Genomic DNA, 24,978 nt, shown 5'->3' on the forward strand with positions numbered 1-24,978 from the left:
GGAGCCGTGGGAAGATCCTCCTGAGAGAGTGAGAGCCTGGAGTGCTGGGGAGAGGGCGAGGGTGAGAGGAAGGTGAGGGTGAAGCGCTGAGGAGGACCCAGATTGTGGCTGTCCTTAGAGGGAGGCTGAGGTGCCTGGAGGTGGTCTGGCTGGCTGTGGGAGTGACCACGTGGCCCCCAGAGCCATAGGACAGGCTTAAGGACCAGGTCCTGAGACAGTACTGAGCTTTGAGCAGCAGAGGGACTAATGGTGATTATGTGTGAAGCTGAGTGGGTTGCCAGGGCCCCAGTTTCCCCCTCTGAATGAAGAGGTTTCCCTTTTCACTAAGGGAAGTGAAATGCCCTGAGATGGTCTCCGTCAGTAACACCAAGCATCCCAGAGACAGAATGGACAGGATCTAGTCATCTGAGTAGAAACTCGGAACGGATGGGCCCACGGTTACTACTAGTAAGTCAGACGAGACTGTGCAGATGAAGTGACACTCGGTCACCCAGAAGTCATCTTCCAGGGCACTGCCGAATGGCAGGTGAGCCTCGAAGGCCCTCAAGCAGCCAGCGTAGAGAACACTGAGTCTGCGTGTGAGAACCCAGGCCTTTCACTCACAGGAGAGGCTGTGTGTTCGCTGACATCCCACGTGTTCTGCTCTGGACTCTTCTGTCAGGCTTGGTTATTTGGCTTTACAGCCTTTGGCAGAAACAGCGTATTAGAAGGAGGTGAGACTGCGCAAGACAGGCGTGCTGACAGGCAGAGTGACAGCCGATGGTCTGGCAGGGGCAGGGGACAAAAGAACTAAGCAGCAGATACACAGACACAAAGGGCGTCTGGCCTTCCTAACATGGGGGTAGCCCGAGGCTTCAGGGTGACTGCGGTGCCGAGTCGGGGCTGGTGCCCTTGGAGAGTGGTTTGGGGTGTTGGTGGGGCAGAAGCCAGGCTGTCAGTCGGGAGGTCAGAGTTTAAGATGTTAGAGATGAGTTCAGAGTATTTTACCAAAGAAAGAGAGTCTATAAAATGTTTGTTATTTTTATGACTGGAAATAGTAATAGAATTTAGAAAACTACTTAAAAGAGAAAGTATTTTGTCCCTTAAAGAGGGTGGGCTTCAGTTACCTGAAAATTTTGCTTGTGATGCCTCTCCCCCACCCCAGTGATCACAGATAGATAATAACTGTTAAAACTTATCGAAAACATAGGGGCTGGACCCTGTTCTTAGGGCTTTGCAAGTACTAATTCATTTAATCCCTACAATAACCCTATGTAGTAGGCACTATTATTTCCCCCATTTAATAGGTGAAGAAACGGAAGCACAGAGTGAAGTCGTGTAGTTTACTGCATGGAAGAGCCAAGATTGAACCCGGCAGTCTGGCTCTGAAGGCCTCCCTAACTTAACTGCAGTACAGTGTGAATAATTCCTTTAAAGCAGTGGTTCTCAGAATCACCTAGAGAGGGCTGGTAAGAACTCAGCATAAAAACATGCTGAGTTTCTGATTCAGTAGGTCTGGGGTGGGGCCCTAGAGTTTATATTTCTGACAGGTTCCTAGGTGATGCTGATCCTGTCGGTCTGGAGACCACATTTTGAAAACCAAAGCCCTTTCCCTGACTGAGACTTCACCAATTTCATGCTAAGAGAGTCAGTGCGGCATAATCCTCATTTTGCGGATGAGGGAAGTCTAAGTCACCTGCCCGTGGTCACACAGCTAAGTCATTCATTCCTTCATTCACTGACTCTCTCATTGATATAACAAATGGGCACCTCTGCACTAGGCCTCACGTTGACCTGGCAGTCAAGCAGCTCTCAGCTGTGGCTGTATGTAAGAATCACCGGGGGAGCTTTTAAAAATCCCAGTGCCCGGGCCGCCCTCCCAGACCAATTAACTCAGAAACTAGGCGGAAGAGGTGGGATCGAGGCATCGGTATTTTTAAAGTCCCACTGGGGATTTCAGTGTGCCACTGAGGCAAGTGGCATCACTGTGTCAAGAAAGCACTGGAGGTACGAAGACCTGTGACATGGCACGTGCCCCCGAAGGGCCAGACCATCTCCCCGGGAAGACACACCACTCCCTAGAGAGCAGACTCACGAGGAGCTGGGCTTCGGTCCTCCTGGGCAGTGCTTAGCAACCTCTTCATAGAGAAAGTAATACTGTTTACAGGACCTGCTGGGCTCACAGGACCGGCCAGGGTGACAGGCCTGGGGTCTCCAGACACCCTGTTGGGCATTGGTTAGGAGACAGCTCTGCTCTGGCTTCTCAGCAACCCCCCCTCCCCTCCCCTTCCCCCTCCCCCTCCCCTCCCCCTCCCCCTCCCCTCCCCTCCCCTCCCCCTCCCCTCCCCCTCCCCCTCCCCTCCCCTCCCCTCCCCCTCCCCTCCCCCTCCCCCTCCCCTCCCCCTCCCCCTCCCCTCCCCTCCCCCTCCCCTCCCCCTCCCCCTCCCCCTCCCCCCCCCACCCCTTTTCTTCCTGGAGAGGAAGAGGGAGGCAACCACTGTTTCCTTTTTTGCTGCAGAGCTGACAGCTTCTGAGACAGCTTCAAAAGACCTGTCTTTTGGCTCCTTCCCACCTGCGCCCATCTCCCATTTCAGCCTCACCGGTGTCCCCAGCCCTGGTCTGGGCACCCTGTGGTGCTAACTGAAGAGCCAGGCCAGGTTTCTCTTCACGAGGAATGCTGGCCTCTCACTGGCAGCCCTCGCTCATCCGCCAGACACCCAAGATTTCCTCTGTCTGCAGGGCCAAGGCCCACCCACCCCACCCCACCCACGCCACCTACCCCACCCTCCTCTGTGCCTGTGCGGTCACTGGCTGTGTGGGAGGGATGTCTACGCAGAGCGTGCGATTGATCCTATGCACGTCCCCGGTGTATTTGTTACAGGGGGGCGGCCACAGTGGGGCTCAGACTGATGGTGCGGGTCTCTGCTCTAGCAGGACTTTATAGGATGGCTGTGTTTGCGCACAGTGGGCAGTGGGCCCTGTGTGTTGTATTGGATGTGACGTTAGTGGTTGTCTTGGCCTCTGCCGCAGTAATTAGATGGCTGGGGTGAGCCTATGATTTGTGTGTTCTCAGGAGCGCTGTGCTGTGATCGAGTGTTCATGCATGCTGGTGTGTGTGTGTGTGTGTGTGTGTGTGTGTGTGTGTGTGTGTATGCACGTGAACGCGCATGTGCATGTCTTGACTCTGGCCTGTGGGGCTGGGGGGCTGCAGGTCTCAAATTCCTCTGCTATTTTTAGGGGCCATATCAGCTCAGCTGTCGGGAGCCTGGGTGTGTGTCAGTCGGAAAGTCTCACCCTCCGCGTCCCTTGCCCCTAACCCTCCAACACTGCCTGCCCCCCACCCCACGTCCTCACTCCAAGAGCCTCCTCCGTCGTTTCCACGCGTGCCGTATCACCCTCTCCTCCCGGCATACCTGGTACCCGCAGTCCTCCAGGCCACTCACTCTCTCACTCTCTCCTACTGGCTCTGGCCTGGGTTGGGCAGCTCTGGGCGGGAGGGGCCTGGAGAGAGGGAGGGGAACAGGGGCGGGGCTGCTGCCAGTGCTATTTTGAGCTGCTAACGGAGCAGCATCGGAGAGGAGACTCCTTGCTCTGGCCTGCTCCAGGCCAGGCTATGCGGGTGAGTGTCCCTCTGACCCCCCACCCCGGAAATGTCCCAGGCTCCTCATGCTGTTTCCTCATTTAGGAAAGGAGGGGACTTTTTGTTATTTCCTTCGAGGTGGCTGAAGTAGGTGGGGAGGGAGGCGTGAGGCTGCCTTGGTGGGGAGAGAATCCTCCATCCCCGCAGCCTCTACCTCTCAGAGGCGAGGGGCAGGGCTTCCCGGGCCTGACTCATGACTTGGGAGGTCTTGTCCCTGCTTTGCGTTGCCAGCATGGCCCTCCACCCCCGCTTCCCCCTGGTGGACGAGAGAGGGGCTTGAGAGGGGTGGCTTTTGGAGTTGTCAGGGATCCCCCTTTCATTGTCCCCGAGAGTGGACTCAACATGGGCTCCTCCATTTCTGTGGATCGGACACTCGGAAGGGCCACAGATGGCATCTTGGAGAGTAAGTTCCTTAAAAAAGCAAGTGAGGAGAGACACAGCGGCCTCCCAGCCCGTTCCGCTCCCCCACGCCGCCCCTCCCGGCCACCAAGGGTAAGGTTTTCAGTTGTGTCAGCAGCTGGCAGCGAGTATGGGCTGGCCTGGTGCGGAGGTGTATCAGGAGCCTGAGCTGTGCCTCGGAGCATTTGTATCTCCCTGTGCCCAAGGACTGCCCCGCTCCAGCCACAAAACTGGCGCCAGCGCCAACGTGTGTGGGCGGGCTGGGGGTGGGGCCCGAGAGGCTTCTCACCCTGAGAGTGGGTGCTTCCTGGTAGAGCTTATAACCCACCCCACCTTGGGCCTCCAGGTCCCGGCACCAGGTCGCAGACTTGGGGCCATGCACGCCGGTGGCCAGGCAGTTGGCAAAGTGCCCTGCAGAGGGGCAGTGAGTATCCCCAGAGAAGGGGGGGCCTCCAGCAGGTCTGGCCGTTGGAGGAGGAAGCCCGGGCCTTCTGCAACTGCAGTGGCAGCAGGAAGCCATCCCAGCGCACCTGCTTCCTCTAGGCTGGCCTGGCCGACAGTGGCCGCGCGCTTGGCTACTTTCTGTTCCGCCCTGGGTGCGGGGGGGGGGCTCTCGCTGGAGGCTGGACCAAAGGGGCCAGGGTGTCCCTGCCAAGCTCTTCTCCCCTTTCTTCTCTGACAGCATGGCCTTTAGGCCACTCCCTGCAGAACCCTCCCAAGCGGCTCTGTATAAAGCTTATTCCAGTCATGGGTGGCTGGAGGGGTAGAGGCCATCTCTGGAAACCCCAGCTTTCTACCCAAACTCTTGCTCTGGCAGGTGATGTCATGGAAGGACAATGGCACAGGTGAACCAAGGGAGGTGGGGGCAGGGCTTCCTTCCATCCCCTAACATGAGCCTCTGAGGTTCTTGCTGGAGGACAGACCTGGGCGTAAGTCCCAATCAGCCACTCGCTGCTGTGAGACCTTGGGCAGGTCATTTCTGAGCCTCCTTTTGCTCATTTGTAAAGTAGGAATCATCCTAGTATCTACTGCAGAGGGATGTTGTGAGGATTAAATGAGGTAATGCGTGTAAAGCGTTCAGCACAGTACCTGGCACTCAGTAATGCTCAAGAAAGACTAACTGTTCTTACTGTTATTTCTTCCCTGCACCTTCATCCTCCTCCACATCCTTAGATTAGTCGGTGCTAGGCTAGGACTGGCAGGGATAGGGTCAAGTGGGAGCTCCCTTCTGTGTTCGAATGGGAAAGGAGAGAGAGGAGGATGCCATGAGAAGCCCGGAGCGTGTGTGTGCGAGTTGGTAGAGGGAAGAGCTGCCACGTTCCCTTGGCCACAGGCAGCAGGATCTTCTCTTCCCCTAGGCAGTCTTTCTCAGGGTGTCCACTGCCCTCGGGGGCTTGCCGTGGGTGGACACCTGGCATGGATGTCCGTGATACACTTGTCCAGGCTGAGCACTCCATGCCTGAGGGGTGCCTGCTGGGTGGAACGATCCCCCTGGGGGCATTTGTGCACCTGTACCCTCCTGTGCGGGGCACAGAGGATGATAAGTGAAGGGTGGATGGTCCTTGCTCACGATGTAGAGGGTAAAACCCAGCCTGACCCAGACCCCTGAGCCTTGGAAGCCTTCGGGGCTGAGGGTAGATGGGTCCCTAGCACATTTCTTGGATTTCTCCTCTTTGAGAACAAATGCTTTTAGCTGTTATCTCCTCTGCTTTTTCTTTTTTATTGACTGTTTAGCCATCTTTATAAGAGAAATAAATAGTAAGTGACAAATACATAACAAAATAAATACCAAATGTCTCTATTATGTCTAATTTGCACAATTTACAAGGTTGTTAGGATCACTGTTTGCTTTCTATTTAGGTGCTAGTTTTTTTTTGAATCACTGTTCTTTTAGGAGGAGTTTTCCATATGGTTACATTGTCCACATATTTGTTCGTTTAAATGGCAACACAACAGTGTATTGTACTGAAGTAACATAGTTTACCTAACCCCTCCCTAACTCTAGGGAGTTAATTATCTCCAATTTAGGGCTATTATAGACAGTGCATTTTTGTATCGGCCTGTGGAGGTTTTCTTTCTCTTCCTTTCTTTAAGTCAGCTCGTCGCTTATACGTTCCTGAAGGTGGGACAGCCAGGCCAGAGGCTGATGCATCTCATGGCTATTGTTGGCTCCAGGAAGAGCTACTAAGCAATTTCAGAGTGTCCTGCCCTCCCTTCATCCCCATGGCAATCGGGTTTACTATCTACTTATTCTTGCTACATTTAGAGATTATACCTCCCTTGTCTTCCCCACCTCCCTGGGAATCAGGATCAACAAGTCTTATTCTCCGTAGTTTACAGCTGACAGAAGAGACCAGATGGGAATAAGAGGTTTGTACAGAGAACCCCCACTGCAGGACCGTCAGGCAGCAAACATTTATTTAGTGCCCACAGTATGATGAGTAAAACAGAGTCCTGCCTGTGAGGAAATCACAGTCCGGGGAGTGTTATAGACACACAAACAGCCCCCCAAGATCCATCCTAGGTGTGAATCCCAGTGCTGCCACTTACCAGCTGGGGGGCCCTCAGCAAGGTACTCGCCTTCTCGGTTTTCTTACCTAGAAAGTGGGTTTTTGTGAGGATTGGAGGAGGAGACAGCGTAAAGCGCCTACCACTGTGCCAGATACCACAGTGAGTGTTTGGTGAGCATTGGTTTCTCTTCCCTTCCCCGAAGAGAAGAGGCCAGAAGTGCCAGAGAGGGAGGAGGTGGTCAGAGCCTCAGAGAATGGCAGGGTCGTGGTTCCTTTGCAAGTCCAGAAACTCAGTTTGGGCACGTTGAATGCTAGTAAGCTCCACATTATCGATCCATGCTGTGGCTGGACCCAGACCCCCTGAACCTCAACGCGGACGCAGATCTTAACCAGAGTTGGCTACTAAGGATGACTCAGCCCCTCTGACCCCGCCTAACATAGCAGAAAGGGGGGGCCTCCAAGGGAGCAGCACAAGCTTGCAGTCAGAGCCACCTGGGTTCAAATCCCAGCTCCATCACTTACCAGCTTTGTGACTTAATCTCTTTCTGAGTCTTTCTCCTCATCAGTAAAGTGGGAATAATAATAATTCCCACGTCACGAGGCTGTCATAAGATTTACGTACGAAAATATACTTTAAATATTTTTACGGGGCCCATCTCATTGTAGATGTTCCATACTCAGTAATTAATGTTGCTGGAAACGTCTGAACTCTCCAGAGATGGAACAGGTCAGGGAAGAGAGGCTCTGGCTCCCAGGCACCCTTGCTGAGAACCGTAAGTTCTCAGCTCTGAGGGGACTGTGCCAGAGATATGGCCACCATCTTTGGGACTGTGTTGCTTACCTGTTCTGTATTGGATAAAGATAGATTATTCTTCTTTTTCTTTTTTTGCGGTACGCGGGCCTCTCACTGCTGTGGCCTCTCCCGTTGCGGAGCACAGGCTCCGGACACGCAGGCTCGGCGGCCATGGCTCACGGGCCCAGCCACTCGGCGGAATGTGGGATCTTCCTGGACTGGGGCACGAACCCGTGTCCCCTGCATCAGCAGGCGGACTCTCAACCACTGCGCCACTGGGGAAGCCCAAAGATAGGTTATTCTTGATCCTAAGCAAATCTTAGTTAAAATCTAGTGATAAGGAAGAGAGGAGAAAGATCCAGGCAATTTTGCACAGAAGCCACAGAGAGAATTTCCTCCAGGGAAAAACCTATGTTTGCGTTCAGTGATGCTCATGAGGAACAGGCCCAGGTGTGAACGGCCTGGTGTCCGTATAGCCGGAGGCTGATGGGCTGCTCTCTGGACACACAGGAGAACTGGAGCAGGACATCAAAGAACGAATGAGTTAATTAAACAAACAAACAAACTTGGGGCTTCCCTGGTGGCACAGTGGTTGAGAATCTGCCTGCTAATGCAGGGGACATGGGTTCGAGCCCTGGTCTGGGAGGATCCCACATGCTGCAGAGCAACTAGGCCCGTGAGCCACAACTGCTGAGCCTGTGCGTCCGGAGCCTGTGCTCTGCAACAAGAGAGGCCGCGATAGTGAGAGGCCCGCGCACCGCGATGAAGAGTGGCCCCCCGCTTGCCGCAACTAGAGAAAGCCCTCGCACAGAAACGAAGACGCAACACAGCAAAAATAAATTAATTAATTAATAAACTCCTACCCCCAACATCTTCTTAAAAAAAAAAACACAAAAAAAAGAACAAAGCCTAGCATATGAACTGGATAATAGGATAGAAACATCAACAAAGCAAATTTAAAGTAATTCACTGAAAACAAAACATTCTCTGTTTTTTCGCTATTCATTCAGGATAAGTAAGAATAAGAATGAACCAGTTTTTTTAACTCCACTGACTTGAACGGATTCTTGAGATGAAGCCTCTCCCTGGGCTGAGGCCAGTTCTGCCTGTTGAATTTCAAGAGGACCCGCTCTAGTTTCTCACCCCCAGACGGGGCAGCTGTGCAGTGCTCCAGGCCTCTTGCCCCTGGCAGGTGCTGGTGAGTTACAGGTAAAAGGCAAAGCCACAGGAGTCCTAGAGCAGCTTCCTTAATCCCCTCCTGGCTCCCAGGCCCGCAGCTTTGGTTCACTGAATTAAGGGCTTGCGTGCCTCTCACCACCCACCCAGCCTCCTAGGGTGCCAGACCTGGAAAGGACTTTAACCATCACCTGGACTAGTCAATCCCCTAATTCCACAGAGAGGTCCAGAGAGGTGAAGTGGCTTATTCAAGGGCGCACAGCTTCCAAGGGCTGTGTCGATGTTCTGTACGTTACCTTGCCTTCTCTTTTCTCTAATATTTTATCCCTTACTCCTTCTCTGACCTTTTGAGCTTTGTAATCCTTCCCCCTCCACTGCATCCCTCCTTTCCCCTGTTGCCCACAGTCTTTGTCCCGGCAGGTCCTGGCCTTTAGGAAGACTCCAAGTCCCTGGGAGACCCTGCCCCCCATTTCTTCTCTGGCCCAGAGTGCGGGCTACTTTCGGCACCATGGCCTTTTCATCAAGGTTCGCCTTCTGGGAGCAAAAGGAAAGTTGTATTTCAAAACTCTTTATGCTTTTCTTATGTGCTTGGCATGGTGTGTGCAGGCAGGAGACTGGCTTGTGGGAGTGGGAGCTTTGGAAGCTAGAGACGGGTTGGGGCATGTGTGTGTATTTGGGGGCCGAGGAGAATGACCAGGGGGTCCAGGAACTCACTCTTCTGTCTGGATGGGCTCCTGCGCTGAGTCATGCTCCTCCCCTGAGCTCCACCTCTGGTGAGCTGAGCTGCCTTTTGTCCCACTGGTGCCCCTCCAAGTTAACCCCTCACACCCTTCCCACTGCTGCTGCTCTGACTCACCCCTGGGAATGTGAGCTGCTATGAAGGGGCCGCTGGGAATGGCTTTGGCTCTGAGGCCTCAGAGCTGGGTCTCCCCGAGTCTGGGGGCTGTGATGGATAGGGGGAGAGGAGCCAAGAGAGGGGAACCAGGCCAGTGGGCCACCTGGGGCCAGAGGGTGATTCAGGCTGCAGACCTGGGCGTGCCTTTGTGCTGTGCTCAGTCCCCAGCTGGGCAATGACCTACAACAGACAGAACCCTTCGGGTGGGGGTGGGGCAGTGAGTCAGCCTCCGGCTAAATCCAGAGCTGAGCTCAGAGCTAGGTCTAGTGTCCCACACATTTCAGGGGGCAGCCGCTGTTTCCCTCAATGCCTTGCCACTGGGGGGGCGACCCTTGAGGTCCCAAGCTTGAGCCAGTGGAAGGAGGACAGATTTGGAGCTGCTGAAGGACACGGAGTGGACTTGGAATCTGGGCCATCCCTGAGCCCGAGCTAACAGCACTGCGTGCAGTAATGAGTGTGTCTGGGTGTGAACACTTGCTGTCCCTCTAACCTGTGTGTCTGGGAGCTCGTGCACGGTGTGATGGTGCGGGGGGTGGGGTGGGCAGTGATGGGCATTTGTAGGGGCAGCAGGTGCAGACCTAGACTCTCCCACTTCTCTTCCTTTCCTCTCCATCCTTTTCTCCGCTCCAATCCTAATTTCTAAAGTCGTGGAGTCCACTCTGATGAGTAATCGCCGTTTTCCCTCTGGCCGTGGCACTGTGTACTAACGCTGAAGCTTGAGCCCATTGTAAAAAGCTCTGTGGGCTCTTAGCTTCAGCACTGCAGCGGCTGTCATGCTGGTCAGTGCCCCAGGCACCGCTAATCAGAGCTCAAAATTAGCCATGGACCCTGGTTGCAAATGGAGAGTCCCCCCAGGTGGATGATTAAAATGATTTTGGATGAGTTTCAAAGGATCTTTTCCATTAGGAATCAAGGACACCTTCCCATGCTCCTGCCCCCTGTGCTGGGAAGGAGTCATGCTGAGGATGGGGTAGGGCTGGTGGCAGACCTGTCTTTTTCCTACAGTCCTAAGTGACTGGGGAAAGAAGAGAAATGAAATCCACGAGGACTGCCTGAGCTTTTGGAGGAAGAGATGCTGGTGAGGGGGAGGGGAGGAGCCTCTCCCAGAATTGAGGCCGGGTCCTCTGGGTCTGTTCTGAGCCAGGCTCTGAGCTGAAAGAACCATCAGAGCGGCCATATTGTCTGTCCTTTTTCCGGATATATTATGGTCTCTGCCCTTTGGCCCTGACTCTACTCCTCCCCTCTGACTTGGGCCAACCAGCTCCCGGGCTGGGCACAAACCCCAGAGCCCAGGCATCTTTCCTTCCTCCACGCCCCACCCCGAACCTTGGGGTTGCCTCCCTCAGCTGCATGGTTGGCAGAGTTTTGTGGGTCTGAGGTTGGGAAGTTATCTGGCCTCCTGAATCCCCGCCTCTGCCCGACTTCCTGCCTCCAGCCAGAGCTCAGCGCTCTGGTTGGGAAGGCACGCAGGCTCTGTGCTGAGGGAAATCATACGGACCTAGAAGCAAGCCTGAGCCAGGCTGATAGGGACCACCTATTACCCCACACTGAGCTCTGCTGGCCCAGCCGGCCCCCCACGCTGGGGTCATTCCCTCCTCCTCAGTCCCTAGGTCAGGGAGGCTCTTGTTCAGACCACTTCCTGTCTGAGCTGGGAATGGCTCTTGTAGTTTCTCTCTACCCTGTAACCAAGGCCATGATGTCGCCCTCATGGGTGGACCTCTTTAGGCAGCCTGGGTGGGTCACGTGGCTGGTCACTGAGGGCAAAGGGTACTTGGCTTTAACCACCCCCAGAGACTTCATTCTTGAAGTTGTCACTGGACAATTTTGACCCCAGGATAGGCTATCTGTTGCTCAAGTCCATAGGCCCAGGACTCCCAAGCACTCAGGAGCTCTTGCCTCTCAGAGAGAGCGACTGCTTGGATGTTTTCCTTCTGTGCTTTTAGTGCTGGGTCTCCCCACCCTGACCTCTGACCTGCAAAGTGACTTCTTTGTCTGCTCCCTCAGGTTAAAGAGGAGGACAAAACTCTGCCGAAGCCTGGTCCTCCTGCCAAGGAGGAAGGGGCTGTAAGTGCTTCTCCTAGACGTGTGTGTGTGTGTGTGTGTGTGTGTGTGTGTGTGTGTGTGTGTGTGTGTGTGTGTGTTGTGTGTGTGTGTGTGTGTGTGTGTGTGTGTGTATGAGAGAGAGAGTTGTGTGTCCAGGTGGGTTGTGTCCACAAGCCCAGGCCTAGTCTGGGAGGCAGTTCCACGGAGCAGGCAGGCACGGCAGGGTGCCTCTTCCCGTGTGGGGTGGCTAGAGGGAATTGCAGTAAAGGGACAAAGTGCAGCATGTGTGATGCCAACCTGGTGTGTGTGAAGGAGATGGCAATGCCAAGGCATGTTGGGGGCCTCTCCCTAAGCCCCCTCTTTAGTTCCTACCTATAGTTCTGGTTTCCTGAACTCTTTGGGGCTGGAGAGGCCTAGGCAGACAAATGAGAGCTCAGCTGTTGGGACTGTCCGTCCTGCTCTGGGTGGCACAAGCCAAGGGCAGGGAGGGGTTTCACTGCAGCTGCTGCTGTCTCTTCCCAAGACCCTGTCAGCTGCTCAGCGCGGGTGACCTAGAGGCAGGCCCCAGCCGTGCAGTGCCACTACCCCCCCCCCACCAAGTCATTCTGCCTTGGGACAGAGACCCTGAATAAAGTTGGACACTTTTAAGGCAAGAGAGGGGACACGGTTCTAGAATAGCCAGGTCCAGAGATGTGTAGTCAGGCGAGGGCTGCTGTTGATCTAGCGGGCAGGAGTGCCCAGGGCTCGGGAACAGAGCTGGATCACAAAACAGATCTGTACTTCGTTACCCCACGTGGTGCCTGCCCCCGCCCCCCACACACACCCCTTACTTGAGTGGAGATTTGATTAGCCAGGTGTTATGGCTTCCACCTGATCTGTAAGCAGTGCTGCAAGGTCAGGGTGATTTCAAGGGGATATGTTTGAGATTGGTGAAGGAGGGGCCTTGGAGAATGCCAGATTTGGGGGGGAAATTATGTGTAAAGTGCTTAGAAGACTGCCTGGCACATAATAAGCTCCGTTTAAGTGTTAGCAGTTACTATCATCATCATCATTGTCATTGTCAACATGAGCTTCAGTTAGAAGGCATGGGAGGAAAGCCAGAAGTGGGGGGCAGGGAGTAAGGCCCAGCAGCTGGGGCCACGGCAGCTCTGCAGGGCCCTGACATGCCACTGAACACTCTTGGCCCAAGAGGTTGAGGAAGAGGCCCCTTCAAGGCCTCCCTTTCCCACCCCTGCAGCAGGGCCACCCTGTACCTGAGGCCTGGGCTGAGGTCGTTTGGCTCAGCTCTGCTCAGGACGTGGGTCTCTGTCCACACGGCAGCCAGAGGTCTGTCCGCTCTGTGAGCGCCCTCCTGCATTTCAACAGAGGTGGCCGCCAGGTATACCCTAGAACCAAGGTCACTGTTTGGGGAACGAGGACTCAAGCACAGCTCATTAGTGGCAGGGCACTGCCTGACCAGCAAGGAGCCCCTAGGTTGACCTGGCTCTCCCAGGCCATGTGGCTTGGCTTTGCAGGAAACTGCCCTGCCATTAGCCAGCCGGGCCTGCCCAGTGGCGGTCCCTCGCGACCGCAGACGGTCCCCACCAGGCAGAGTGTGCTAGCATCTCCAGTGGACTCCTGGGTGCCCAGAGGCTGGCTGAGCCTAGACAGGGTGGAGCTGTGGTCGCTTGAGTGCTGCAGCTGCCACCTCTTCCTCCACGTGCACTCTGGGAGCTAGGAGGCCTCCAGCCCTTGAGAGGTTTGCACAAGGAAAACTGCAGGGAGACTGGCAGAAAGCAGGCTGAGGTGGAAGCTTCCTGGGCCAGCACTGGGTTTCTGCAGCTCTGGAGGGTGTGGGTGAGAGGTAGACAGTGGCCTCAACCCAGAGGAGTGAGGAGGGAGGAGGCTTGGCATGTCTGCGGGCCAAGAATTACTTCCTAACTACGGTTTTCACTGGGATGGGCAGGCTCTGGGTCTGACTACAGAGGAAGTTGGGTGATTGAAGGACCAGGGACCACCAAGGCAGGAAGCCCCAGAGTTAGGCCCAGGATTGATGATAGGAATTGGTGTTTGACCTCACCATGCTCCGTCTCTGCTATGTTTGGGCTGTGAGGGAGCGGGCTTCCTGGGATCCGGGCTTAGTTGCTGTCCTGACATAAGCCAGTAACTCTGGGGTACCTCATGGGCCTCTGGGCACCCTGTGCTGGCCTCTCACCGCTCCTTGCTAAGCCTGGAGATGGACAGCAGGTGACCTGCTGTGCTTTATGGGAGAGAGAAGCCAAACTCTTCGATGCAGTTGTTCTATCTGGAAGATGGAAAGAGGGCTTCCTGGGGCGGCCTCTTGGAGCTTGTGGTGTTTGTTGGATGAATGGAAGGTCTGTTCCACGACTAGATGTGAGGTAACACCTCTTACTTCCTCTGTGTGGGGCGGGCAGGGACACGGGCTGATGCTAATGTCTCCCTGTATTTGTGTGACTGTAGCTAGAGGGCAGCTCAAAAGGCAGCAGTGGCCCATCTAAGAGTCCTCAGCCTTCCACCAGCCCTGCACCCTCAGAGACTCCCCAGAGAGCCAAGAGCCCTGCATCCACACTCGCCATGAACGGCCCGAGGACTGCCTCAGCGGAAGGCCCCAGCGAGGAGGCCCAGGGCCTGTCCCGGAAGAGGGTGGCGAATGCAGTGAGGAAGGTGGTGAGCAAGGTGCTGCCTGGCGAGGAGCCTGGGAGCGCCAAGGAACCTGCGGGCAGAGGGGTCAGGTCTCCTGAGCACCCAGCTCGAGGCAGGAAGGGAGAAAAGACAGCCACTCCCACTCCCCCTGCTCGGCCGAAGTCCGAAGCAGAGAAGGAGGCCGCCAAGGATGAGCTCTCCGTGGGCCTGCGGAGCCTGATGTCTCGGGGCAGGGGCAAGGACCACAGGCCACGTAGCAGGCAGGCTCCCGGGAAGGGGGAGAAGCCCTCCAGCCAGGAGCCAGGCTCCTCGGGGAAACCAGTCTCCCCAGAGACAGTGGACGCCTCAGAGAAGCTAGGCTCCCCAGCCCAGTCGGAAGAGCTGGCGGCCCCAGGCTCCGCCGACCCGAACCTCAAGTCAAACCTCACTGGATTGCAACAGAACAAGTCACCAGCCCCTGACGTGCAGCAGGAGGTACCTGAGTGTGTCACTAACCTCTGACCCTCCCTTACCACCCTCACCTGAGGACTGGCAGCCAGCTTTCCCAAGGCTCTTCCACAGGCCCCGCATGACGGCGAAGCTGGGCCCGGGCCACGTGCCGATGGCAGGGCTGCACGGCTTTCCTTCACCGAATGCCAGAACCCAGGGGACCCGTTAACTGCATGCTGCTGCTCTTCCACACTTGCCAGGGAGTTGGGGCCTGGCCCCCAGCTACATGGCATCAGCTTGGGGCTCCAGATCCCAACTTGAGGATCAGAGTCTTAGCAGATCAGTGAGAGGGTAGAAAGACAGAATTTCTGGGGTCAGGTGGCCTGTGCTCACATCCCATCCCCAGCCACTCACTCCTGTGGGACCTCAGCATCTCTGAGCCTTCATCTGTCCTGTGGGGATCACATAGGTCTACCATCCCTCCTCTGAAGCCCCTGGGCCAGAAGTATTTTGGAAATTAGCGATTTTTTATATTTGAGACTGTCATGCAATGTACATAATGAGCAGCAACTCGTGACCAAACACATTAATATTCCCACAGGAAAATTATGAATGTTCATGCTGCAGGCGGGGGGGGGGGGGGGTGGATTAAACAGTCAGGTTTTGCCACCAAAACCGTTAGGAAAAGTCTTTTGTTTTGGAGGGCTTTTTGGATTTTAGAATTGCAAATAAGGGATAATACCTACTTTGAAGTGTTGCTGTGAGCATTAGAAAGGATACAGGGAATGAATGCTCTGAGCCTGATCCCTGGTGTGGTGTGTGCTCCGTAAACGGTAGCATCCGTAGTGATGCTGGTAACAGTGCTTATTGGTACCATCATCGCCATCACTACTTCTTCAGGCCTGGCCAGCTGTCCCTCTGGCAGCAGGACTCTTGAGGAGCTCTGGGCCTGGGTGGCGGAGGAGCACAGTGGGTCCCCTTTGTATCGGCGGTCCTGTCTGTCCACAAAGTGCCCTCTGGGTGGGACAGGAGGCTGAGAGGCACAGGGGAGGGCCAAGGATGATCTGTCCAGCCCTTTCCCTTGGAAGGCATGCCTGCTTGGCTGGTCCTTGGGTTGGGGGGCATTTCTCTTCAAGCTTTCCCATTTTGTGGACCCTTCTGGGGCCTCAGGAGTTGGGTGGGTGGGTGGGTGGAGCGACGCGTCAAGTCTCACTACTGCTTCTCTGTGCTCCTGCGTGCTCCTTCTGGCTGAAAGGGTACAGTCGGGGGAAGTGGGGCAGGGGACCACCTAAAGACCTGTCCTGTCTCCCAGGCCCTAGAGGCCCTCCTCTCTGCCTGCTGCCTGCTAGGATTCCTAAGGTCTCAGACTCGCCCTGCTCCCCATTCCATTCTTCCCGGGCTTTGCAGAACTTAGAAGAGAGCAGGCGGCAGCTTCCCTCACCCCTCCTGGCCCACTCCGCATCAGGGAAGGGACCTCCTGGCACACAGGAGTTGGCAGGGGCGTCTTGGTGTGAGGCGAACCACTAGCCCCTAAGAAGAACCTCCAAGGAGCCAGAGAGCGTCACGCGCCCGTTCCTGGGCCGGCTACCTTCCCTATGGCTCCCTGTCCCTCTGCCTCTCACTCTGGTGGAGTTGGGGCTGAGATGGGCCCCAACCTGGAGTTCAGCCACCTGTCGCCTGGGCCCAGGGCAGGGGCCAGAGGATGCGTGTGAGAACAGGCCGTCCTGGTGCTGGAATGGTTAAAGTGGTGGGAAGAATTAACCCTAGAACTCCCAGGCACCTGTTTTTATTCTCATCTGAGAGCTTAAAAACTCAAATTGGTGCCCGGCTTGCCTCCCTGACCCTATTCCACTAACCCACGGGGATCCCAGTGGCTTCCTGAGCTAGAAGCTTGGTGTGCTGTGCCCCCAGTTCCCCAGGCCGGGACTAATAGTGGTTTGACCTTTAGGCAGGAGCTGCCCCCGACGTCCAGCTGACCCCCGCAGAGGAGGCCCACCAGCGGCTTGAGAGGATCTTCGCAGCTCCTGTAATGCCGCCTCTCACGTGTGGTTGCCAGTCCCTGGTCTCCTCTTTGCTGGGGCTGCTGGCCAGACTGTGTGTGTCTGTGTGTGTAGGCCCACCTGACAGTGGAAGTGTGGCTCCCTGGAGGCCTGGGGGCCCTCACATGGGCTTCCCATTTGGAGAAATGAGAGAAGGGCACTGTGGAGGGTCTGCGCACAGTGAGGCCTGTTCCTCCAGGGAACCTGTGGGAGGGACCCCTCTGGCTAGAGATCCAGCCCCTTCTCTGGCCCCAGTCTCTTGCCCCGGAGGGCGTATCTTGGTTCCAGGGCCTCGTGGGTGCGAGGCAGGGAGAAGACACTCCCCTTTCTTGATGCCCTGGCTCTCCAGTCCCAGGTGGGGCCTGTTAACTCCTTGCCCATTTCTAACAGGCAAGGTCCAAGGCCTGGCTGACTCCTCTTCCTCTCCAGAAAGGCCTTTAAGTAACCAGACAAAGATGGGGAGGTCGAGGCTGGCCACCGGGTCTGTCCACAGTCCCCTGGTTCTTGGGCAGTTGGCAGGTGGACCTGGATGGGTGGTGCTACCTCTGCTTGCCATGGGGTGGGAGTGGTGCAGGGGTGCAGTGGGAGTCTGAGGAAGGGGTCCTAGGCTTGGGGCTGCTGGTGGTCCTGTTTGATGAGCTAGGCAGGGGTGACAGCTCTGAAGGGCCGCCCTTGGCCTGAGGAGTGGCACCCTTGGGTGTGTGTCTGGAGGCCAGGGGCAGCCTGTACGGGGGTCCGGTGGCTACAGGGGAGCTGGGCTGGGAAATGCCCTGGAGATAAGGCCAGAGGCTCCCAGGGGTCCCAGGCCCTGGGTGTGGTGAGGTGGTCTGGTCTGGCAACACAGAAGAGGAGGGTAATTCAGAATGGACTGGATGGCCAGCCCAGGAGGGACTGTAGCCTGAGGCAGAGCGGCTCGCTCCTGCCGCAGGGAATGACTTATCAGAGCATCTCCTCTGAGGAGTCTGACGGTACCAAGTGTTTCTTCACTAAGCAGGGCCTCTCCTTCCCGGCCTGGCCTCTCCTTGACTAGGTACAGTACACCTGCCGGGCCAGCCCTCCTACCGTCCACCTCCTGGTGCTACGCCCCTCTCCCCTCCACTTGGCCCCGGGTGCTTGCTGAAGGGGACATGCCAACGGCCTGCTTGTCTTCACCCCTCTTCTTCTCTCTCTCTTCTTTGCTTGCTGCTGGTAGCTGGACCCTGAGGCCGCCTCTCCTGCCCACAGCCAGGTAGGGTACTCCTGCCCCCCTCAGGAGCCCTCCGCTTCCTCTGGTGACCACCTGCCACCCCCGGCCGGTACCTGGGCTGGCGTCTGTGCCCGGGCCTTGTGCTGGAGTGTAAGGCCTCTTTCCCCTTCTGGCTCCCACCTCACGTGGTATCTGGGGGGACCCCTGGGGGAGGCAGTGCCGGGAGCTGGACATGGGGCAGCTCTGTGTCAGGCCCTGGAGGAGTGTCTAGACTGAGGGTCGCCACTCAGTTTGGCCTCTGTGGCGCATGGTTCTTAGCCACAGAAGCCCAAGGGCCTGGCCAGAGCTTTGGTTTCTAGGTGTTTCAATTCTGCTCCCTCTGGGTAGAGAAAGCTGGAAAGGCTGAACCCCTACCACCCCCACCCCCACCCGCTCCCCACTCTGAAGCCTGAAGCTGCGCATCCTCTGTCTCCCCCTGCTGGCCAATATGGGAACCTGTCTTCAGATTAGCTCTAAAGGAACTAGCTGGAGGCCATGGTCCTTTGATGTCACCTTATTCATCAGTCTCCAAACCCTGGACCCATACAACATGCCCATTCAAGACAAAGGCTCCCCTGTCTCATGATTTGAAAAAAAGAAGGAATTTTGTTTTATAAAGTTAATTTTTTCACATATAAAGAACTAGCCTTTTTTGGATGTCTTCACTGAAAACGTTGACAGCCCCATAGTGATCCTCCTATTTGAGGGGTAATTTCACTGGCCCATGATATGCAAAGTCTGGAGCCTGCTGTGTAAGTCAGCCTTCTGACTCTATAGCCCAGAAGGGCTGTCAGCGAGGGAGAGGGAGTTATCTGAAGCCAGAATCCAACCTGGGAGTAGAACCCAGATCTTTTTTCTTTCAGCTCCAAGAAATGTAACAAATAACGTATTTGTTATTATTGTTTCTTGTCCTTTCCAATCCCTCACCCAGGGGGTCAGTATCACAGAGCAGTGTCTACGCCTTGGCCCCAGGTCGGTTTCATGAGGGTGGGGGACCCTAGGAGACTAACTGTACCTCGCAGCTGGGGATCCCCAGAGAGTTGGGGGATGGGGCTAGCTTGGGGGCTGCTCATGTGGGGGGTGACCGTCCACCCACCAAAGGACACTGGATGACCCTGCTGCCCCGTTGCCCACATGACAAAAGGAGCCTGATGGGCCATGGGGGCCAGGCCCCGCTCCTGTTTGCCCAGCTCCCCCAGGCACCATTGCTGACCAGCTCAGGTCTCTTAGGGGTGCCAGGTTTGGCAACCCTACACCCTGACATTGCCCGTGAATGCTTCTTCCTGATCGGTGACCACCTGGGCTTCTGGGGGCTCCCAGCCCCTTTATACCCATTCCCATGCCCATCCATGTGGCATTCAAGTCTCTTCCTGTATTTGACAGAGCACTGCTACCCCTGCCCCTGCCTCATGTCCCTGGCCATGCTGCTTCATGCCCCTGTATGGCCTTAGCACGTCCCCATGGGTCTGTGCTCCTTCTGAGGAGGCACGGAGGGGGAGCAGGGAGGCTAGCATGTGCATCTGGGCACTGCCCCTGCCCAAGAGAGCATCCTCTGGAGGGAAGACCAGTGTCAAGGCTAGGACTCACCCATCATGTTGTACTGAAGCCCTTGGAAGACATTCTCAGATCTTGAGGAAACGCCCTTTCCCAGCTTGGTGAAGGAGGGCCTATTAGGTGGGTGAATGGAGAAGCCAGGCCTGTAAGGTCACAGCAGCTGTGGCCCAGGGTGAGGGCTGGAGGCTCGGGGTACTGATCATACAGTCTTTGCAGGGAGGGAGCAAGAGGGTGGCTGCTGATTTGCTCTCCTGGGATCTGCTCTCTCCTAGGCACATACTCCATGTGTCCCTGTCTTTCCAGACCCTCAGGGCTGTCAGGGTCCCCAGCTCTGTGTCCTTGTCCTCAGGGCTCCTCAGGACCACCCGCCACCAGCTCCTGGCTTCCCCAGCTTCTTCCTTTGATATCTCTGATGTCTCCCGTTCTGTGTCTGCCACCCACCTGTCCCCCTCGCCCAGTGGCTCATCCGGAAGCCCTTCCCCTCACATGTCTCCTCTCTCCTGCTGTCCTTGTCTGCTTTCCAGAACAGGGTCTGACTCTTTATTCTTCCCCTCCCTCTGATAGGTGAAGACAGAAGAGCAGATCGCAGCTGAGGAGGCCTGGTATGAGACAGAGAAGGTGTGGCTGGTCCATAAGGATGGCTTCTCACTGGGTGAGTCTGGGGAGACCCAGGGCCTGGGCCTCTCTGGTTTCAGGGCTGGGTGGTGGGTGGGCCTCTGGGTCTGGAGAGGCCTGAGTGGTGAGCAAGGAGAGGCTGGTGATACAGTGGGGAGAAGGCAGGACCATGAAGGGCCCAAAGAAGGCTGCCACGGCTTCCCGGGCCCATGTCTGTCTGTCTGTCCCTGCTCTGCAGCCACTCAGCTCAAATCCAAGGAGCTCAGCTTGCCCGAGGGGAAGGTGCGCGTGAAGCTAGACCATGATGGAGCCATCCTGGATGTGGACGAGGATGACGTAGAGAAGGTTTGCAGGAGGCTGGTGGAGGGCACAGGAGGGGGGCCGGGCTGGGCAGGCTGTCCGCTGGCAGAGCAGACTGGATCTGTTCCTCAGTGCCCGCCCGCCTGTCCTGTCACACAGGCTAATGCTCCCTCCTGCGACCGTCTGGAGGATCTGGCCTCGCTGGTGTACCTCAATGAGTCCAGCGTCCTGCACACGCTGCGCCAGCGCTATGGCGCCAGCCTGCTGCACACGTACGCCGGCCCCAGCCTGCTGGTCCTCAGCCCCCGGGGGGCCCCCGCTGTGTACTCGGAGAAGGTGCAGCCCCCCTCAGCTACCACGTGGCCCCACAGACCGCCCCCTCTATCCCCTCCCCCCTGCCCACTTTCCCCGACTCCACCCCTTCCCCTTGGCATCCCACGGGGCTCCTGTCCACTCTCACAGTGGCCTTGGGAAGAGGAGTCATTTCAAGGGGTGGAGACAGAAGGCCCTCCCCCGACCTCACAGAGGCCAGGACTGGGCTGGTATCTGCATTTCCATGCGTGACCTTAGCCTCAGAACCTTCTGGCTCCCCTGGAGTGAAAAGCCCAGAAAGATGTGGGCCTTGGGGGTGAGGGCTGTCCGTGTGGAGCCAGCTAAGAGCGCCTATCCCTTCCTTCCGTCCCTCTCGCGCCCAAGGTGATGCACATGTTCAAGGGGTGTCGGCGGGAGGACATGGCCCCCCACATCTATGCCGTGGCTCAGACCGCATACAGGGCAATGCTGATGAGCCGTCAGGACCAGTCCATCATCCTCCTGGGCAGTAGTGGCAGTGGCAAGACCACCAGCTGCCAGCATCTGGTGCAATATTTGGCCACCATCGCAGGCACCAGCGGGAATAAGGTGTTTTCTGGTGAGGCAGGGGCAGCTGGGGAAACAGAATGGGCTGGAGAGGGGTGTGGGGATGGAGGCCCCGCCGAGGTGCCAGTTCTTCTTCTCCCTGGCCTCTCCGTGTCCACAAAGCCCCTCGATCCTCAGCAGTCTTGTCTAAGTACCTGGGCCTTCGGGTGCTGGAGGAGCAGCCATGGGATGGGCCTCCCATTCGCCCTGGGCCTCTGGAGCCTGTGGCTGGGGGCAAGCTGCCCGTGGCTTTCCTGATGGGCCCTGGGCCTGTCTTCTGCAGTGGACAAGTGGCAGGCTCTGTACACCCTCCTGGAAGCCTTTGGGAACAGCCCCACCATCATGAACGGCAACGCCACCCGCTTCTCCCAGATCCTCTCCCTGGACTTTGACCAAGCCGGCCAGGTGGCCTCAGCCTCCATTCAGGTGGGGGGACACTCAGGGTGGTAAGAGATTGGCTGCCTGATTTCACGCCCTAGAAATCAGACTCTCCCCTGCACCTCATTTTCCTGGGATTCTTCCCTAACGAAATGGACCCTGGGCCCGGCAGGGCTGGCCTACTTTGCCCTGAGCCTCCACATTCTGCCCCCTGTGCCTCCTGCCCTGGATGGGGCACGGCTCAGCTTCCTGCCCGTCCTGGGGTTGCCCACACCCTAGTTGGGGCCCTGGCCCCTGCTCGGGGGTTTCTCTCAGGCTGATTCACCCAGGCAGGACTGGCCTGTCAGTAAAGTAAGGCCCAGCTGAGGCTGATTCCCTTCCATGCTAATGAAGTCTCTCACCACAAAGTGTCCAGCTCCCCAGGAAGACTGTGCCTGGAGGCTGGGCGGGGTGGCAGGGCCTGTGTTCTTCCCTGGCTCTGGTGTCTGCCCCAGGTTTGACCATGAGGTGATCTGGCCGCTGGTTGAGCACCTGGAGAATCAGATGCAGCCGCTCGCTCCCATGGGCCTGGTTCTTTCTGGTGTGGGTGGGAGAAGCTTGACCTGGCACTGCCTCCTTGCCCACATACCCTCTATGCTGTGCCACAGACGATGCTTCTGGAGAAGCTGCGTGTGGCACGACGCCCAGCCGGTGAGGCCACGTTCAATATCTTCTACTACCTGCTGGCCTGCGGGGATGGTACCCTCAGGTGAGACGGGACAGAGGGAACAAGGAGGGTGCTCTGGGCTCCCACCACTGACAGCTCCTGGGCTTTGCCAGTTGATTGCATCCCATGCCGGTTGTTTCTTTCACGCCTGCCATGTGTTAGGCTCTGAGCTAGGCCCTGGGGATGGCGAGATGAATGAGCCATAGGCCCTGCCCGGCGGGAGCTCCCTGGCCCCGGGCATGGGGGACCTGGCTATATGTGAGGGGCACCATTGACCCTTCAGCGTTCCCAGGGCCTAGCTAGGATCTGTGCTCCTGGGAAGCCAGATCTGGAGAGGAAAGCACACCGAGATGCAGGTGGTCAGAGGCTTGCCCGCAGTTACACAGCTAGTATGGGGCTGAGCAGGTGTTTGAGTCCACACAGGGGCCAAAAGCCCGAGCCTTTTCCAGTGCCCTCTATGCTGGCCTCCCTGCATCCACGTTGGCTCCTCCGCCAGGCTCCTCCCTTAGACCTTCGGGCTTGCTGTCTGTGTCCACTGAGAAGAGGATAAATGATAAGGCTGAGCAAGCAGCCCAGGGCACTGTTGTCTTGAGCTCTCTTTGTCACTGAGGGCACGGTCTCAGTCCTGGCTGGACTCACCCTTCAGGCAGATTGCCTGCTCTCTTCCAGGGGTCTGTCTGGACACTCTCACCAGGGCCTGTCTGTGACCTGTCCTAGGGAGGCCAGTGCTCTGGCCTGGTGTCCAGGCCAATTAGGAAAGGCCGTAGCAGCTGGCCTGACAGGAGGGCATGATGGGCAGACAGAACTGAGTCTGGAAGCGGAGTCTCTGTCTCCAGCCCGGCAGGGAGATGGACTTGGCGTGGGGACCAAGCGCTGTGCTGATGCCTCGTTTGTACCCCTAGGACAGAGCTCCACTTGAACCACTTGGCAGAGAACAATGTGTTTGGGATTGTACCACTGGCCAAGGTGAGGGGCCTCTGGGGACGGGTGGGCAGCCCTGGGCCTTGGGGTCGGAGAAGCTTGGAATGTCCTGGACTGCCTCATGGGAGTAGCAGGAGCCCAGCCCAGGCCGGGCGGCTGTCCTCTAGCTTGGCCGCCCTGATGCTCCAGCAGCATGGGAGATACCAGAGGGACAGCCCCTCTGAGATCTGCTGCCAGTGTGCCCATCTGTCGCTGCAGCCTGAGGAGAAGCAGAAGGCGGCTCAGCAGTTCAGCAAGCTCCAGGCGGCCATGAAGGTGCTGGGCATCTCCCCCGATGAGCAGAAAGCCTGCTGGCTCATCCTGGCTGCCATCTACCACCTGGGGGCTGCAGGCGCCACCAAAGGTAACGGGCCTAGCGGGTCACCTGGGAGAGCTGGTGGGGGCCCAGTCCACTCCCAGTTTGTCCTGGCCCAGCGCAGACACACCTGTCATCAGACACCCCTCTTTGGCTTGTGCCTCTTCCCCGTCCCCTTCATCAGAGCAGAAGTCTCCAAACCCCCGGAGAAGCATCTCTGCTAAGGATGGTCAGAGGCCTGGACTGAGGTGGCAGTGACCGGGCGCGCTGTGAAGAGCAGGGGGCTTGGGGGTTGGAGGCTGAGAGGAAAGAGAAGGGCACGAATTCAGAGCAGTCCCCCTGGAATAACTCTCCTTCTTGTTCCCTTTCTGACAGAGGCCCCCGAGGAGCAAGCGGGTAACTGACCTTGACCCCGTCCTGGGGTGTAGGGGCCACCTTGCCCCCTCTTGGTGCTTGCCCTGGGCTCTCTCTGGGGGCTGGGCTTGTTCTATCATAGCAGAGGACACTGGCCTGGGAGAAGCCCCAGGGTTGAGGGTGGAGAGGGTGCTTACTGGCAGTGGGGCTTCTCAGAGTCCCAGGAATAGCTGCTTCTACCTGTTTTGCATTCAGATCCTGGAATCTCTCAGGATGCCCTCCATGGGGCTTATGTGGGGAAGGGTGTGTTGCTTCCTGGGGCTTCCCAAGGCCAGTTTTCCCTCAGTCTTCCCTTCTCTCCACTGGTTTGGTAGTAGGTGCCTCTTCCTCTTGCATGTCAGGGTAGAGGCCACTAGGGGGCAGCAGGCACCGTGGTATTGAATGGGCTGCAGCTTCAGCATCAGTGCTTGGGGTCTTGTGAAGGGCTGGAGCTTGGTCTGGCTTGGAAGAGCTCCTTTGCCTTCCTCTGAGATTCCATTGACGGTCAGGTGCTCTGAGCTCCTCTTCACCCCTTTCTCCTCCGGTTCAGGGAAAGGGATGCTGCTTCTGAACAGCACCTTGGGCATTGGCTTCATCTTCCTCTGGGATGTGAAGGGCCCCAGGCTGTCAGCAGGAGTGAGGAAGCGCTGGTGGGTGGGAGGGTGGGCGGGTGCATGGAGGAACATGCGTCTGGGTGTTAGGTTCCTTATGATCCCAGCAGGTTACATCCCTGCCAAAGAGGAAGCAGACTCTGAGTTAAAGAAGTTGTCTCCACACTTGTAGGTGGGCAGGTGGGTGGCTGTGTGGCTGTGTCTTGAGGAAGTTCTTTCACTCCAAGGAGGTAACAGTGCAGGTTTCCTGTAACCCTACTCAGCGCTGCCTGCAGGTGGAGAGCTCTGGGTGCGTCAGTACGTGGACCTTGTTGAGCAGTGTCTGTTACCTCCTCAGAGCTTCCAGTATTTTCGGCGGGGTGTGTGTGTGTGTGTGTGTGTGCACATGTGTGTGTGATAGAAAGTCTTTGCAGGTCTCTTCCCTTGTGTGTCAGTGTGATCACATCCATAAACATACTCCTTTGAGGCTGTGAGTGT

The 24,978-nt window shown here is 56.9% G+C and overlaps 1 protein-coding gene across 11 annotated transcripts in view; it reads left to right on the plus strand.

Moving 5' to 3' along the window:
- MYO18A (myosin XVIIIA) overlaps positions 1 to 24,978 on the plus strand; it is a 95,503-nt gene that overhangs the window by 30,267 nt on the left and 40,258 nt on the right. For 8 of the 11 annotated variants that reach the window (XM_067714586.1, XM_067714587.1, XM_067714593.1 and 5 more), the window contains exons 3-11: positions 17,739 to 17,882; positions 19,890 to 19,977; positions 20,179 to 20,285; positions 20,400 to 20,576; positions 20,937 to 21,150; positions 21,421 to 21,563; positions 22,163 to 22,263; positions 23,124 to 23,187; positions 23,401 to 23,545. In XM_067714586.1, coding sequence (XP_067570687.1) covers positions 17,739 to 17,882; positions 19,890 to 19,977; positions 20,179 to 20,285; positions 20,400 to 20,576; positions 20,937 to 21,150; positions 21,421 to 21,563; positions 22,163 to 22,263; positions 23,124 to 23,187; positions 23,401 to 23,545 — 1,183 coding nt within the window. The remainder of the gene's footprint in view (positions 1 to 17,738; positions 17,883 to 19,889; positions 19,978 to 20,178; positions 20,286 to 20,399; positions 20,577 to 20,936; positions 21,151 to 21,420; positions 21,564 to 22,162; positions 22,264 to 23,123; positions 23,188 to 23,400; positions 23,546 to 24,978) is intronic. The other 3 variants (XM_067714590.1, XM_067714594.1, XM_067714592.1) reach the window with 2 other exon arrangements.

Source organism: Pseudorca crassidens, chromosome 19 (genome assembly GCF_039906515.1).
Source record: "Pseudorca crassidens isolate mPseCra1 chromosome 19, mPseCra1.hap1, whole genome shotgun sequence".
NCBI lineage: Eukaryota > Metazoa > Chordata > Mammalia > Artiodactyla > Delphinidae > Pseudorca > Pseudorca crassidens.